At 35.0% G+C, this 16717-nt stretch overlaps 1 protein-coding gene across 2 annotated transcripts in view; it reads left to right on the top strand.

Annotated features, from left to right (window-relative positions):
* Positions 1-16717, top strand: part of HIF1A (hypoxia inducible factor 1 subunit alpha) — a 42456-nt gene that overhangs the window by 24302 nt on the left and 1437 nt on the right. The window contains exons 5-14 of one of the 2 annotated variants that reach the window (XM_021701545.2): positions 954-1066; positions 1627-1829; positions 6267-6373; positions 7851-7998; positions 9794-10014; positions 10679-10965; positions 12201-12323; positions 12455-12879; positions 15563-15671; positions 16205-16331. In XM_021701545.2, coding sequence (XP_021557220.1) covers positions 954-1066; positions 1627-1829; positions 6267-6373; positions 7851-7998; positions 9794-10014; positions 10679-10965; positions 12201-12323; positions 12455-12879; positions 15563-15671; positions 16205-16331 — 1863 coding nt within the window. The remainder of the gene's footprint in view (positions 1-953; positions 1067-1626; positions 1830-6266; positions 6374-7850; positions 7999-9793; positions 10015-10678; positions 10966-12200; positions 12324-12454; positions 12880-15562; positions 15672-16204; positions 16332-16717) is intronic. The other variant, XM_044918433.1, reaches the window with a different exon arrangement.

The following is a 16717-nucleotide window of genomic DNA, read 5'->3' as shown; positions in this document are numbered from 1 at the left end:
CTTTTGTCACCCTTCTTTTTACTTCTGCTACTGCTCAGCCCCTGATTACCATCATTGTATTTCAATTCTAATACATCATATGTATTGCTTCTAGATTAATGTACCTTAAGTTCCTGATTGTGCTTCCCATCTCAGAATTTTTTAGAAGCTCCATGTTGTATATTTAAGGCTGAACTCCTCATTAGGCCATCCAGAGCCCTCCATTGTTACAGCCCTAATCTTGCCTTTCTATCTATCTCAGTACTCTTCTGCATGTACTTCATATTGCAGCAACCTGAACTATCTACTGTCCCCCTATTTATTGTCCCCCAATAAAATATGTGTTTTATTCCCCACCTCTGTGCTTTTCATTTTTTTCCTTTTCACCATTTCTTAGTTCTATAAGGTTTGGAATGGGAGTGAATAGACCTGAATTTATTTCACTCTAATTTTGCTTTGAAAAGTCATTCAGTATTTTTGTTTTGTTTTTTCCTCTAGTAACAAAGTAGAAATAATGTCATGCCTGCTTTACAGGAAGATTTAAAGAAAAATCAAATATATAAAAATGTTATTTGCTTTGAAAAGAAAGTTGCTATTTTAAAAGTTCTATAAATAGAGTGCTCAATTATCAATTGAGCTAACACATTTAGCAAAGGTTTGGAGGAGTTTGCTGAAGTTCTTTTTTTGGGGTGTGCTTGTAAACTGACAGCACAATTATATTTCTTTGTAATTTTGCCAACTTCACTGGCTTGAATGTGAAATGATTAACTGTTACCTGAAACCAGGGAATCACTGTAGTTGTGAATCCCAGTTACTGATTGAAGCATGTTAGATCCCTTGGACGTGTTGGAGTGTGAGTCGCTGTTCATGCTGAGACTTCTAATTGAAGATAGCAGCTAAGTGCTACTCTTACTGTGACAAATTTAAATATTTAATTATGTTTTTAAATTTTATTTCATGCTTTCATTCATTAGGCCTTGTGAAAAAGGGTAAAGAGCAGAATACACAGCGAAGCTTTTTTCTCAGAATGAAGTGTACCCTAACTAGCCGGGGGAGAACTATGAACATAAAGTCAGCAACATGGAAAGTAAGTAAAAATGATTTGTAAGTGGTGATGTACATCTCAACACTGCAAATACTTAAGATAGCATTAGAACTGTGAGGGAAAACATACAGTTGTTCATTGGCATTTGCAGAGTTACCATATAAAACTAGTAATTTGTCAGTTTGAGGCATGAACTTAAATTACGTGAATTGTCGCACTGGTGTACCGAGCTAACTTCATCATTTGGCTTTGCCATCCACCCAATGTTGAATTTTGATAGAGCTTAATTTTCTATTTATTGTTGTTATATTTCTTTGCTCAGTGTTGAAACAGTCATCAAAGCAAGAAATAACAAAAATAATAAACAGCCAGTATGACTAGATGAATGAAAAATCAGCCCAGATTTGTCTGAAGGAAATTTTTTTAGAGAGTAATTTATGGTACCTGAGTCATGTGTGGTGTTACAGGGGAAACATTTATTGATTTCAAAGATACGGTTATCAAAGCTTCCTTGCCATGTCACACTTTAGCTGTTTATCTCTGCATTTTTTTACTAGAATTTTATATTTTTTAAAGAACTGCTTTGTTTTCTTTGTACACAGGTACTTCACTGCACAGGCCATATTCATGTCTACGATACCAATAGTAACCAATCTCAGTGTGGGTATAAGAAACCACCCATGACGTGCTTGGTGCTAATTTGTGAACCCATTCCTCATCCATCAAATATTGAAATTCCTTTAGATAGCAAGACTTTTCTCAGTCGTCACAGTCTGGATATGAAATTTTCTTATTGTGATGAAAGGTAAATGATATATAAGATATAATTTGAAATTTTAATTAGTCCCTAGCATTTTTTTTACTGTTCACTCTAATAAAGACTTTATGCTTCCTTCCACTAAGTTGAATACAGTGATACATTGTAGAACTCAGTAATATTACATTAACTTTGTAGATTAATTCAGCCACATTTATTGAATACTTACTATGCACTATGAGTACTTTACCAAGGTGCTATCCAGAAATCACAATGATGAGGTCTTTTTCCTTTCTAACTTATTTAAAAAAAAATAAACATATTTCAAAGACAATGCATAATTTGAGGAAGAATAGATTACTTTTGGTTATGGACTAGAGAGGAAAGTGTTTGATCATCTCCTCACCCTACATATTGCCCATGATTTCTATTGCCATTTCCCAAATTTATGTTCATAACTATTTTTAATTGCCACTTTGATATTTTTATCTGGATATTCTTCTGTATTAATAAACTGAATATTTCTATGAACTGCACCGCTATTGTCCCAAAACAACAACTTTAAAAATTGCTTTTCCTTTTAAAATGCTAGCATGGTTAGTATACCACTGTAGACACACAACTCCTGCAAAAATTTGGAATTTATCCTTAACTTTTATTTTCATTATCTGTACTCACTTGGTCTCTAAATGTTACAGATTTACTATCTACATATATCTCTTGATCCATTTCCTCCTTTCTACCCTTGCTCTCCTGCCACTGAAATCTTCAGCTCGTTATTATAACCTTTGACTCAAATTTTTGCCATAATCTCCTAAGCTGCCTCTCTGCCAACAGATGTATGTAAGCCTTTTAATCTCTCATCCACATTCCCAAAAAGTGGACTTTCTAATGTAAAAATTAGATCCTGTCATACTACTTTTGGAAATGCCTCAATTGCTTCCCTTCATCTTTACACAGAAAAAAATTCGGTTTATAAAAATATTAGGGGAGGGCAGGAGATTTTTATCAAAAGATGTGCATTTTGAAAAGCTGAAAGAAAAACAGACCTCCAGTAAAACCCAAACTTCTTAGCATGGCCAACAAAGATATTTATGACCTGGCCCCTGCCCACTTCTCTAAATTAATCAGGAAGAGAGGCCATTCCTCTGGTGTGGCCCCCTACATCCTACAGCTAGAGAACACCACATGCTGACTTGCTGTCTTCGTGCCTTTACACACATTTTCCCATTCTGCACTGAAGTTTTCTTCAATTCCTAACATAGTTACCTTTCAAGAGCCATCTACTCCTTTGTGGAGCTTTCCTTGTTCCTTCAAGAAACTATACTATTCCTTGTGCATTTGTCTGCCATAACATTTTTTCTACTATTGTAATTATTTGCTTGCTTGTCCCATTTTTAGTGTAAGGCTGTGTAACATAGTAGCTGAAGGCATAGATTCTGTAGCCAGACTACTAAATCCTGACTTTGCTGCCTATATCCAGGTGATCTTGGGCATATTAGTTTTTCTTTATAAGCATCTTTTGTTTCTTCATCTTTTGTAACACTTACTTTATGTAGGGTCAACTTAAAGACTGTAAGAGAAAACCAATTTTAAGCACTTAATCATAAAGTAGATAGGAATCCCCCTCTGCACTGGACAAGGAAATGCGACAGAACTCTGGCTTTAAAATCACATAATCCTGGATTCAGTCCTGGCTTGCAGCTCTGATACTTACAGTGTGGCCTTGGTATTTGAACTTAACTATTTCAAATTTTATGATCCTTATCTGTTAAATAAGGGTAATATTTTGAAAGGCTGTTGCCAGGATTAAAGGAGTCTGTTGAGTGCCTAGTACACGTAGTGAATGCTTTACCACTGGTGTCCGCTATCAGAAAAATGAAGATAGAAAAGCTAACAAGTATTTTATGGTGTTTATTGCCATTATTCATGTGAATATATGATAGAACAGAGATACCCATCTCTTTTTGAGGAATTATTTTTCATTTTTTGATCTCAGTAGCAAAGTATAGAAGTAAGTTGGGGAGAAAGGAAAGTGGTGGAGCTTGAATCAGAATTGAGAAAGGGAATGACATTTCTCTCTGGTTATATCAGAAAACTGGCAAAATGATCATGACAGAGGAGTAAAGACTGCCAGCTTAGAGATGAATCAAGTAAGGTTTTGAGTTTGACCAGGAGATTGTTGTTTTCTGGTTAGAGCTCTTTCTGGGAACTTCTCACATCTAAACCCTCTAAGAACTGAGACCTAGAAAAATATTTGCTCAGTTTTGAGAAAATCTAACGTATCAAACTTCTGGCATTCAGAATATCTCACAAACACTTAATATTTACTGTAATAATTTCCACATATAGTCATTCAACACATTTATTTGAGCATCTACAAGTTCATGGCAAAGTAGAAATGAAGAACAACAGTTCTTATCCTCAAGACGCTTATAATGAAGGAATAATACGCTGCATAGTTGCTTTAGATCACAGGTTCCTAGTCTCTTAAAAACACTTTGTGATGAGATTTTCTGAATCACTCCCCTTTTTGGTACAGAATATAAGCTATGTAATTCTCTAAAGTTAAATAAAATTGACTTTCTAGGAAAATATGTTGTTTATAACATCTTGTATCCGTCAGTGATAGACATACCTCAACTCAGATTGAGAAGTACTGACTAGACATCTAATTAAATCAGAGCTTCTTAACATGATAATACAAGGCCCTCATTAATCTGGTTACTTCTCTAGCCTCATCTCTCCTCACCTGCCCCTCCCCCAACCACATGAGTCTTTCTTGTTTATACAGTGTCAAGCATTTTCTCATCTCTGTCTTTGCTTCTGGTATACCGTCTTCCTGAAATGGTTTTGCTCTCCCTGCTTCTCTCCTATGTTCAACTCCTAAGTCTCCTATAAGAAGTTGTCCCTCACCCCACTATTTCTTCTCATGGATAAGGGTGGTTCCTCTGATTCCTGCAACAGATTCCCATCATTACACTTAGCACATTATTTCATAAGTAGTATGGTAACTGTTCCAGAAGATTAGCTACATGTTGAGTTTTGACCTTGTATTTTCACACCCAGAACAATACCAAGCATACTTACGCATATAAAGATTTAAATAATTGAAGTTTTTTTAATTCCATGGGAATCTTATTTAAATAACCTATATAAAACCAATTAAAATTATTTTTAGAGTATAATTTAAAGAAATAGGACTGTTTTTTATAAAATAATTTCCTTTGTAATGCTGCCACCTAGTGCAGATGTGTTTAGGGATATCCCTTTGTAAAGAAGTTTGGATTTTAGCTTGGTTTGGTTTAATTTGTTTTTTTTTACAAACCACTTTCTATTTACCTATTTTTATTTTGGAATAAACTATATGGCAGATCTTGCCTTAAAGTTTGACAACACAAAGAGTATTACTTTTATGCATTTCTTAGAAGGATATCTCCTCTGTGTGTTTTTGTAGTTTTTTTGGACACAGTACATTAAGTAACTTTGCTTACACCTCAGTTAGAAAGTCGTTTAAATTCTAAAGGCTGAGAAAATGAAAAGTTGAACTCATGTTTTGCTCTCAGAAAAAAGAGAACATTTCGGTTTAGTATGGTGCTAATAAGCATTCTCTTTCACATGAAATGGGTTCCATTTCAGACTCGTTACAGAAAGTAATAAGATCTAATCCCTGTCCAAAAAGAGTTGCCTGGAAACCAAAAGGGGTAACTGAATTATTTTCTCTTCCATTTTCAGTTTGATATCATTTTTCATCTGAAATGAATTCCTATAATTTTATATTATTTAAAAAACTAAGTATAAGAGCATCTTCTAAAACCAACATAATATGTATTTCTTAAGTTCCCATTTAGTGTGGATAGTCTTTGGTTGGTGATATTAAAATTCTGTAGTATTGATCCCCCAAAGTGAAGCCTTGCCTAAGGGCACTGTTAAAGAATCTGGTTTTATGGTAAACTAATGTTATGGATTTAATCTTATATTTCAAATTAAATGTCAGTGGCTACCTTTATAACTTTTATCATTTAATTTAGCAGTACTTCCTATCTATTTATGAATCCCCTGTCTTTTTACCAAAAGTAAGTACAGTAAAATGTGATAAAAATAGGGGGCGCCTGGGGTGATGCAGTGGGTTGAGTGTCTAACTCTTGGTTTCCGCTCAGGTCATGATCTCAGAGTTGTGGGATCTGGCCCCATGTCAGACTGTGCGCACGTGCTCTCTCAAATAAGTAGATAAATCTTTAAAAAAAAAAAAAAAAGGTATTAAGTTTGGGTGAAGGGGATAAAAGGGTCAAGTAGCAGGATGAACCCAGAGGACTTACCAGAAGTGCATGGTACTGCATTTAGTTAACTGTAGAGTTACCAAAGGTGAGATGTAAACTTACTCTAAGCAAAGGAGGATGCTCTTAATGCATATCAGTTACTTTGGAGAAGCAAAATTTTTCTTTATCACTTAGTTTTTCTCTTTTTATAATTTTTACTTAACAGAATTACTGAATTGATGGGATATGAGCCAGAAGAACTTTTGGGCCGCTCAATTTATGAATATTATCATGCTTTGGACTCTGACCATCTGACCAAAACTCATCATGATAGTAAGTACAGTGGAAGAACTACAGATGTTCTAATTATTTAACTCTTGCAGTCTCTTTATTGTTTAGCCATATATCTAACTTTTTGGTTAAAATTAACCAGTCTTCCTAGACTAAACATCTTTTTTTTTTTTTAAGTTTGGGGCTTGAACTCACAAACCTGAGATCAAGACCTGAGCTGAGATCAAGAGTCAGACGCTTAACCAACTGAGCCACCCAGCTGCCTCTCCTAGACTAAATGTCTTTTTTTTTTTTTTTTTTAAGATTTTATATATTTGAAAAAGACAGCGAGAGAGAGCAGGGGAAGGGGTGCGGGGAGAAGCAGGCTCCCCACTGAGCAGGGAGCCTGATGCTGGCTGGATCCCAGGACCTTAGGATCATGATCCAAGCCAAAGGCAGATGCTTTAACCAACTGAGCCACCCAGGCACCCCTCCTAGACTAAATGTTTTAATAGAACTCTTCATAAGGGATTTTGACCATTAAGTCTATGTTTTGTGCTTGTTATAACGAATGCTAAAGTAGAATCATTTAATAATATATAAAACTAAGTTGGCATTTTAAATACAAAGACTAAAGGTCATAGAATATTACAGCATCATTTTCAGAATTCATACTTAAGTATTCAGACCAGTGGTTGGCACATGGAAGGCACTCAGAAAATAATTGTTCAGTGGCTCAATGAATTTGAAGGTGATCAATGTCATGTACAAGTGGTAACAAGTACCCTTGACATAAGATACAATTCTGTTTTACTCGTGAATGTTATTGAAAAGATCCAAGAAAGTAAGACTTTGAAATATCACTTGCCTGTTTAATCTGTACCTAAACATGACTTCCCAATGTGATCGGGGATACTGAATGTCACTGAGTTAGTATGATTAGCCTTGAACTGCAGAATGAGCCCAAGTCAGCAGTCAGGGCCCTAGTCCTCGTGATAATGTCATCATTACTATTTATCTAGTACTTTCTCCCAAATCAGTAAGAGATTAAGATCACCTAGATTGCCAAAAGATTTCAGCGTGATATGAGTTGAGATTCAAATATGCTAGCACAGTTATTTTGAAGCATCGTTAATTCTCTGGAAACCTCAGTAGAAATTTAAGGAAATGTAGCAGTGCCACTTGCTCAAATGCTGTCTGTAGAATCAAGATTATTCTTTCTGTAGTCTTTCTGATACTTTCAACATCTAAGTCATTAAAGGAATTTTAGTCACTGCTATCCCTCATTCCTGGCTTTCATTTGATTTAAAGTGAAGATTGGCAGGAAAGGAGTTTATTTTGGGGGTTAGAAGAATGAAATGTGTATATTTTTGGCTATGCCAGGACTTTTTTCTCTGTTTAAACGGTTACAGTTGATTCCATTGAAATAAACATCTCTCTTTTCTAAAATAATGACCAACATTCAGCATCCATTCATTTGATTGAAAATTCAAAGTTATTTTCTCTGCGTGACTCTTTTTCCTTTCCTTTCCACTCCTAGTGTTTACTAAAGGACAAGTCACCACAGGACAGTACAGGATGCTTGCCAAAAGAGGTGGATATGTCTGGGTTGAAACTCAAGCAACTGTCATATATAACACTAAGAACTCTCAACCACAGTGCATTGTATGTGTAAATTATGTTGTGAGGTAAGCTTGGAAAGTAAATATTTTGGGGGAGCAAGTCATTACTTTTTTGGATAATCTGTTCTTTTATAGGAAGAGAAGATTATAAATGTTATCTGAATTTTATTTTCACATTTCTACCTAATTATGGTTTTTGGTACTCTTGAGTGGAGTGTCCAGGCCAGCTATTCTGCAGTGATTCTGCAGATATTATCGGTAGCTATCTGTTTCCATTCTTTTCACTCTTGTTTTTAAAAAAGACCTTGAAAAAAAACCCAGAGATCTCCTGTTGGATTAGTTTGTTCTAGTTATGTATCTATCAGCATATACTATCTCAAGTAATTGTGTTATTTTTGTAGGAAGAATACCGGCCTTGGAATAGTTAGATCTGTGTCATAGCTCTTTCACTCATTAGCTCCATGACCTTGGGAATTTCTCATTTCTTTGAATTTCACCCATATAGGAGAGATGATAATACTTAGCTCAGAAGGTTGTAGTGAGGATTAGATGAAATCCTATATAAGGTGACTGTAAAAGGCTGTATAATGTGGCGCATGGCTCTTGTATATTCATGAACTCTTCTTTTAGTTGATTGGCTTGTGAATATTAGGATATCATAAAGCAATCTTTCATTTGATCTACTTCAGCAAGTGACTGCCCCCTTCTAGTCCATCTTTCAGATTACCACCATGCTGAGTTTTCTTGCACGAATATCTGATCATTTCATTTTCCTTATAATGGTTTTAAAGGTCTTTTTATCACCCCAAGGTAACCATGGCTTACTTGCATAGCATCATTTCTTGTCATTTTCTCTACTCTCGTGCTTTCACAGATTCCATCGTCTTTCTAAAACTATGGCCACCTCTCTTAGGAAGACTTTGGTCATTTGTTTTTATTTTTGCCACTTCTGACACTATCCTTTAATGTTGTTATTGTAGTTTTTTTCATACTTTAATGTTTTAATATTAGTGCCAAAGAGTTCTTTTGTGGCTTTCCCATTATATAAGAATCACCCACTTGGAATGTCCTTCTTTTCCCCCTACCCCATTTGCCAAAAAAACCCTACTTGAGCCAGAGTTTCAGCTTGTTGGCTTCTCTGTGAAGCAGACCTTCTCTATTTTAGCAATTACCACTTTGTTTTTTAATTGTTTGCACATCTACTTTCACATTGGGTTATAAACTTCTGAGGGCAAGGGTTAGGTATTTTAAACTTTGTATCCTTGGTTCATTTCACTTAGTGAACACTTAAATATTTGTTGATTAAAGGGACAATAAAACATTTAAGCCAAACACAAAGATGGATCTGTTGTCATCATCCCTCTTCAGCTCTATCCTGCAGGTGTTACCATGATACCATTTTCTTACCGTCAAGGAAAATATGGCACCCTTCTTTGAAAGGCCTTGGGTGTTTATATATCTTTATATTCTGGGACCATCCTTAGGTCATGCCTCATACATCAGTCCCAAAGAGTTCTTCTGTGCCAGTTTCATTACATGTGAATCAGCCCAAAAATTGTGAAGATCTGTTTGTGCCCCTCATGTACTTGACTATTACATTTCTTTCCAGAGGGATAGCTGAATTTTCTTAATTGGTCAAATATTTGAACTATCTTGTACTATGAATTTTTATAGGTGTTTATTTCATATTGGTATTTTAAACCCTAAATGTGACTAAGTATGCATGAGAGATTAGGATAAGGCATCTTAAAATGTTCCTTTTCATAAAGAAGAATTTTAAGAGATAAGGTTATTTCAGAGACACCCCCCCAACATTGTGTCAGTGCTCATTTAAGAATTACTAATCTCTCTTTTTTGACAGTGGTATTATTCAGCACGACTTGATTTTCTCCCTTCAACAAACAGAATGTGTCCTCAAACCAGTTGAATCTTCAGATATGAAAATGACTCAGCTATTCACCAAAGTTGAATCAGAAGATACAAGTAGTCTCTTTGATAAACTCAAGAAGGAACCCGATGCTTTAACTTTGCTGGCCCCAGCTGCTGGAGACACAATCATATCTTTAGATTTCGGCAGCAATGGTGGGTCTTTAGTTATTCTTTTGATTGCTTAAAAACTATGTCTGTTGGTACAAGCCCATTTTAACTGAACTTGGACATGTTTTTGTTGGTAATCATTTGGACATTGTAGTCTTATATATTTTGTTTTTCAAAGTTTTTTTCAATATTTGCTTAAATATTTTTGCCCCTATAATTTCTCAGCATTCCTGCTTCTGTCACAGTGTTGGAACTTGTGCTTCAAAGGGTTCTTAGGTATTTCTTCTTCCCACTTTAATGTTTCTCCACTACTCTGTTTCTATATCCTATTGCCATATTTTCTCCACAATGTAGCAGTTATATTGCAGTAAGCGCAGTTCATTAAAGGATAAATAGTCATACCATAATATCAGACATTGAAAATAAAAACTACTTTTCAAAGTTGGTTAAATTTTAATGAATAGAAGGTATGAAAAGGTTGGAATTGCAGGGGTTTTTATGCCATAAATATAACAGAAGCTGTCAATAGTAGATTGGAAAGATAACTCAGACTTATGTTTATACTGCAATATCTGTAAACTTTCTGATTAAGGAAAATTTGGTAACATTTTTGTTTGATTTAGACCTTTTATAAAAGGGGGCATACATTTCTGTATATTATTAAAATCTAGCTATTCTTTAAATTGACTAATAATTTTTTTCCCTATAGACACAGAAACTGATGACCAACAACTTGAGGAAGTTCCGTTGTATAATGATGTAATGCTCCCCTCATCCAACGACAAATTACAGAATATAAATTTGGCAATGTCTCCCTTACCTGCTTCTGAAACTCCAAAGCCACTTCGAAGTAGTGCTGACCCTGCACTCAATCAAGAAGTTGCATTAAAATTAGAGCCAAATCCAGAGTCCCTGGAACTTTCTTTTACTATGCCCCAGATTCAAGATCAGCCAGCTAGTCCTTCTGATGGAAGCACTAGACAAAGTTCACCTGAGGTAGGTGTCATGATATAAGAAGAGGATAACTTTCATATTTTAATGTTCAGGAATGTATTTATAAAATGAATACAAAAAGTCTTGAATTTAGACATCCACAGAGAACAGTGTGTGTGCCTGTAATTGCTCCAAGCCCATTGATACTACCCTTTGAGTTGGAGAATTGTCAAGTAGCAAAAGGCTTATTTTAGCGAAGCTTCAAAAGGAAAGGATCCTAAGCTATTTGCCTAATTTAGCCCAATTCCATTACTGTTCTGGATTAGTGTAACATGAAAATACCAAGTCTTACCCAGAGTAAATACCTAATAACTATTTTTATTCAAGTTCTGTCTTGATAATAGTTTTTCTATAAACACTGAAAATAGTCTTTCAGGGCTAGGCTGAGGCGAAGACTAAAGATGTCACATTGGGTTCTATTTCTAAATCTAGAATGATTCCACTTCGGAGCTTCCTACGTCTAAAAATATGCTCAGGATTAGGGCAGCTCAGACTTGAGTATTATGACCTGTGATGCGCAAGTAAGTCTTAATAAGTGGTGAATAATTTTACATTAAATATTTATCAGTTCAGACTGGCAAGTGAAGAGTAGGAGATTTGACATCTCACAGCCTTCTGGAGAATATATTTTGTACTGTGGTTACTCTGCTTACCCAGCATAAAAATCTATTTATTCGTTTTGTTTTTAATCTAACAAAGATGTTAAAATGAGGGAAGCAGAAGTTTATGCTTAGACTATGTAGTTACAGTTTATTGGTTAGAATCCTTGCTCAGAACTCCTAAAATAGTACTGCATTCATTAAGGTGAAGGCAAGCAGAAGAACTTAAGTCTCCACCCCTCCCCCACCCCAGAATACATGTGAGATTTTTAGGTACATCCCCACAGAAGTGTGGCTTCTCAGAACAAAGGTAGATTCCAGTGAGTGTATTATTGGCCAATTAGGTACCATGTGGGAGTTGAATTATTAGAGGAGTTTTATTCTTCAGAAGAAGCAGATGAATGTATCTTTTAGTCCTAATTTTATAAATGATGTTACACAGTCAGAAATGTATATATTGGCAAAATTAGTTAAAAATGTAAGCTCAAAAGTTTAACTTCTCACTAGTTAGATAAAATGTGATGGAAGAGATGGACTTTGTTAGGGATTCTCTGAGGTGTGCTTTGAGAATTCTAACAACTAGCAAAATACATGCATGTTTCCTCAGGGAAATGTAAACACACTGAATTCCTTTTACAGCCTAACAGTCCCAGTGAATATTGTTTTGATGTGGATAGTGATATGGTCAATGAATTTAAGCTGGAATTAGTAGAGAAACTTTTTGCTGAAGACACAGAAGCAAAGAATCCATTTTCCACCCAGGTATAGGAACTTGTTTATTATATTCTCTATTAAACTTTATTAATTTTCAGCTTGAAGTGATTCTGGGTTTAACTTCTTTTTCTTCTATAAGATGTGGCCATTGTAAAACTCATGTACTTGTTGCTTTAAAGGACACTGATTTAGACTTGGAGATGTTAGCTCCTTACATCCCAATGGATGATGACTTCCAGTTACGTTCCTTCGATCAGTTGTCACCACTGGAAAGCAGTTCTGCAAGCCCTCAGAGTGCGAGCACAGTTACAGTATTCCAGCCTACTCAAATTCAAGAGCCTCCTGTTACCACTGCCAGTACCACTGCTACCACGGATGAATTAAAAACAGTGACAAAAGGTGGTATAGAAGATACTAAAATACTGATTGCATCTCCATCTCCGACCCATGTACCTAAAGTAACTACTAGTGCCACAGCATCACCATACAGTGACACTGGAAGTCGGACAGCCTCACCAAACAGAGCAGGAAAAGGAGTCATAGAACAGACAGAAAAATCTCATCCAAGAAGCCCTAACGTGTTATCTGTCACTTTGAGTCAAAGGTATTTATATGTAACATTAAAGTTACTGTTCTCTTACTATCTTTGAGAAAATGTGTGTGGTGGTAACTCATTTCTAAACATAGCTAACTTTCTGATAAATATGCTTTAAGAACATTAAATTGACCTACAGATTCTGGTAAAACAAGCACTCAAAAAAATGTTTCTAAATTAACTTGTGTATTTATTTTCTTGAAAATAACCATATCACCTATCTAAATGTAGGAGGTAGGAGTGTCTTCCAGGACCTTTAAAAAATGTAATGCAGCCAGTAAGTTCTTAACTGTACAAAAATTGGCCCAGTTTCTTGTAGCTGTTTAAATCAGACTAGTTAACTGTCCTCCACTGTTTGTCTCTTTGAGTTATTTTAAAGCTTACCTGAATAAAAGACCTTCCAACTTAAGGGTATTTCCAATTCCCCATTTCAAATTAAGCCTGATAGTCTTCAGTCCCCAGTATTCAATACAGGTATTTACAAGCCTTCTTTTAAAATGTATGTATAATTGTTTTTATTTTTCATGACATATTTATAGAACATTAGCTATATTATAAGTTAAATAAGTGTTTAAGAGCTAACAGGAATCTAAGCATGATGTAGGATGTTGCTTTTATGGAGTTAGTTTGAGCAAATACCTGTACACCACCCAGATTTTAAGTTATAATTTCTATACATAACTTTTATAGTCGGATTTGATATTTTAAATTTGAGGCTGTAGTCAGAGGAAACCAGTTTTAGCTAGTCAGTGGGGCAGTTTGTGGAGGAAAGAAACCATTAATAACAATAGCAAGAAAAAAAGCACTGCCATAACAAGATTTTATGGCTTTTTTCTCTTGCCCTTCATCACTATTTTGACCTAGAATGCTAGGAGGAACCTTTCCCAGAACTAGGAAAAGATCTTGGGGCTTTAGTTTTACAAAAAAATTTTAAAATGTAATGTTTACATTACTTTATAAATTAGTATGTCACCAACTGACTTTAGACTCTGAATTCCTTTAAGGCAGTGACAATGTCTTAGACATTTTCATGGTACTAATACTTAGTACAGTATGTAATGTGTAATACTTGCTCAGTAAATGGTTATTAGATGGATAGATGGATGAATGAGTATAGTTATAGAATTGGCAGTGACCTTGAATTTGCAGTTTACTGTTAGCTACAGGGGACTATGGGATGTTCAGTTTTCTGAACAACTGTGTACCTGTCAAAACCAAAGTCTAACATCTAGTCACTTTAGCAAGTTTTTTTTCACATTAGTTCCAAAATAGTATACAGTAAACACTTTTTAAGAGATGAACTTACCTTGAAAAAATATAGAGGCTTTTTCCTTACTACTACTGAAATGATATTTACATGACAGAGTTATACTTCATAAAGATAATATATTTATATAGGAATTTTAAATCCTGCCTATCTGTATAGTGAGGGTTTCATAGAATTTTTTTAAATAGAAAACAAAACCTCATGTAGGAGAGCAATTTGAATAATGTATCACTTATCCATATGGCATTCTTAACTATATGGAACAGAGCAAGGAGCTATTGTGATTGTGTATGGGCTGGGGAGAGAAGTTCTTGAAAAGACAAAACAGATAACAGAATTCATGTGCCTGATGCATAAAACAGTTCTTCACTATTTAATACTAATTTTAAATTTTTTTTTTTTTTTTTTTTTTTAAGATTTTATTTATTTGACAGAGAGAGACACAGCGAGAGAGGGAACACAAGCAGCGGGAGTGGGAGAGGGAGAAGCAGGCTTCCCGCAGAGCAGGGAGCCTGATGCGGGGCTCGATCCCAGGACTCCGGGATCATGACCCGAGCCGAAGGCAGACGCCCAACGACTGAGCCACCCAGGCGCCCCTAATACTAATTTTAAATGCAGATAGTTCAGGTTTGATAACCAGATCAATACTGAGGACAAAGTGGCTTAGTGGAAAAGATTACTGGGAGAGGAGTGGGTATCAGATCTAGAATGTACTTCCATATCTGCAACTAACTAGGTAACTTAAAGTCCCATTGCTAACAAGCTTCAGGTTTCTCATTTATAAAATAGGTGCTATATACCTCTTTATATCTTGGAGACTGGTGTGAGGCTAAAATGAACTAATGAACATGCAATGTTTTATAAACAAAAACACTATACAAATGTGAAATTAATCTTGTATTCTTGTAGTCCCAAGAATATCTGTGTATTTTACTGGGTGGAATGAAGAATCAGTATTTCACTTTAACCTACAAAAATATCCATTTAGTTCTGTTCAGATCTATTTTATAAATAGGTAAATGCATCTTTTAAGAAATTTTGTTTTAAAAATTGAGCTTTAGGGGCGCCTGGGTGGCTCAGTCATTAAGCATCTGCCTTCGGCTCAGGTCATGATCCCAGAATCCTGGAATCGAGCCCCGCATCAGGCTCCCTGCTCGGCGGGAAGCCTGTTTTTCCCTCTCCCACTCCCCCTGCTTGTGTTTCCTCTCTCGCTGTGTCTCTCTCTGTCAAATAAATAAGTAAAATATTTTAAAATAAAAAAATAAAAATTGAGCTTTGACTTTTAAATAAACTTTAGTAATCAGTAAAGTTCTCTTACATACAACATTATATTCCTTAATGTTGGCAAGCAGGCATTATATATTTTCAAAAACAAGTTAGTTGGATATTTTAAAAATAATAAAGCAACCATATTTTTTTTTTCAGAACTACCATTCCTGAGGAAGAACTAAATCCAAAGATACTAGCTTTGCAGAATGCTCAGAGAAAGCGAAAAATAGAACAGGACGGTTCACTTTTTCAAGCAGTAGGAATTGTAAGTGTGAAAGTACATGTTTGTTTTTCTGTTCTAGCTAATGTGTTGTATATAAGTAATTCTTTGTTTCTTCCAAATACAAAAGTTGTATTTTCAGAGGTTAAACATTCTTTCACTTTGTATGCACTATTTCATAAAAATACATTTAATGAATACATTCTTGTAAAAATTCCAAACACTACAGATATATTTTAAGTGAAAAGGGAATTTCTCCACTCATTCACCACCAGTCTTGTTCTCTTTGCTTTCAGTTACTTTCCCATCTTACCCCCCAAAAACAGTAGTTAATGTTGTCAGGGATGGTGTAATTCATACTGATATTTTCAGATCATATTAACTAGAAAGCATTTAAAAAACAATTGCCATAATAAGTGGCAAATAATTTTATCATAGTATTAAGAGAAAGAAAAATAATTTAGGGCTGTATTTAAGAAATCTGCCTACATACTGTCATTACACGTAAGCTGATTTCAGTGTTTTTGATTTTAAAAAATTTCAACACAGTAAAACTGAAATAACTTTACTGTTTTTAGGGAACATTAATACAGCAGCCAGACGATCGTGCAACTACTACATCACTTTCTTGGAAACGCGTAAAAGGATGCAAATCTAGTGAACACAATGGAATGGAGCAAAAGACAATTATTTTAATACCCTCTGGTTAGTTTGTTCTTTCTACCCTTGAACATCCCACAGAGAATTAAAATATATGAAACTTTATTTAGAAGCTTTACTGTCAGTGAGAGTGATTTTCATTCTTTAGCATCATTAAAAGTAATGTTAGCGGTGGTAATGCAGGAATAGCTATTTCAAGATGGAACTTTTAATTTTTAGTAATTATCTTTTATGTATCTGTGTCTTTATCAGTATTAAATAGAAGCTGAAACTTGTACATTTTTATGCCTTATTCAAAACTGATTTATCACTCCTTTGTGCCATCATTGTGTCCTTTAAATGCTTCTGACATAGCACCAGTAACACTTTATTGCACTTACTTGTTTACATAGCTGTGGTTTTGCCCTAAAACCACAGACTAAACCATAGTC

Source organism: Neomonachus schauinslandi, chromosome 9, assembly GCF_002201575.2.
Source record: "Neomonachus schauinslandi chromosome 9, ASM220157v2, whole genome shotgun sequence".
Classification (NCBI taxonomy): Eukaryota; Metazoa; Chordata; class Mammalia; order Carnivora; family Phocidae; genus Neomonachus; species Neomonachus schauinslandi.
The sequence above is the reverse complement of the archived record's forward strand: the minus strand, read 5'-3'. Positions and strand labels throughout refer to the sequence as shown.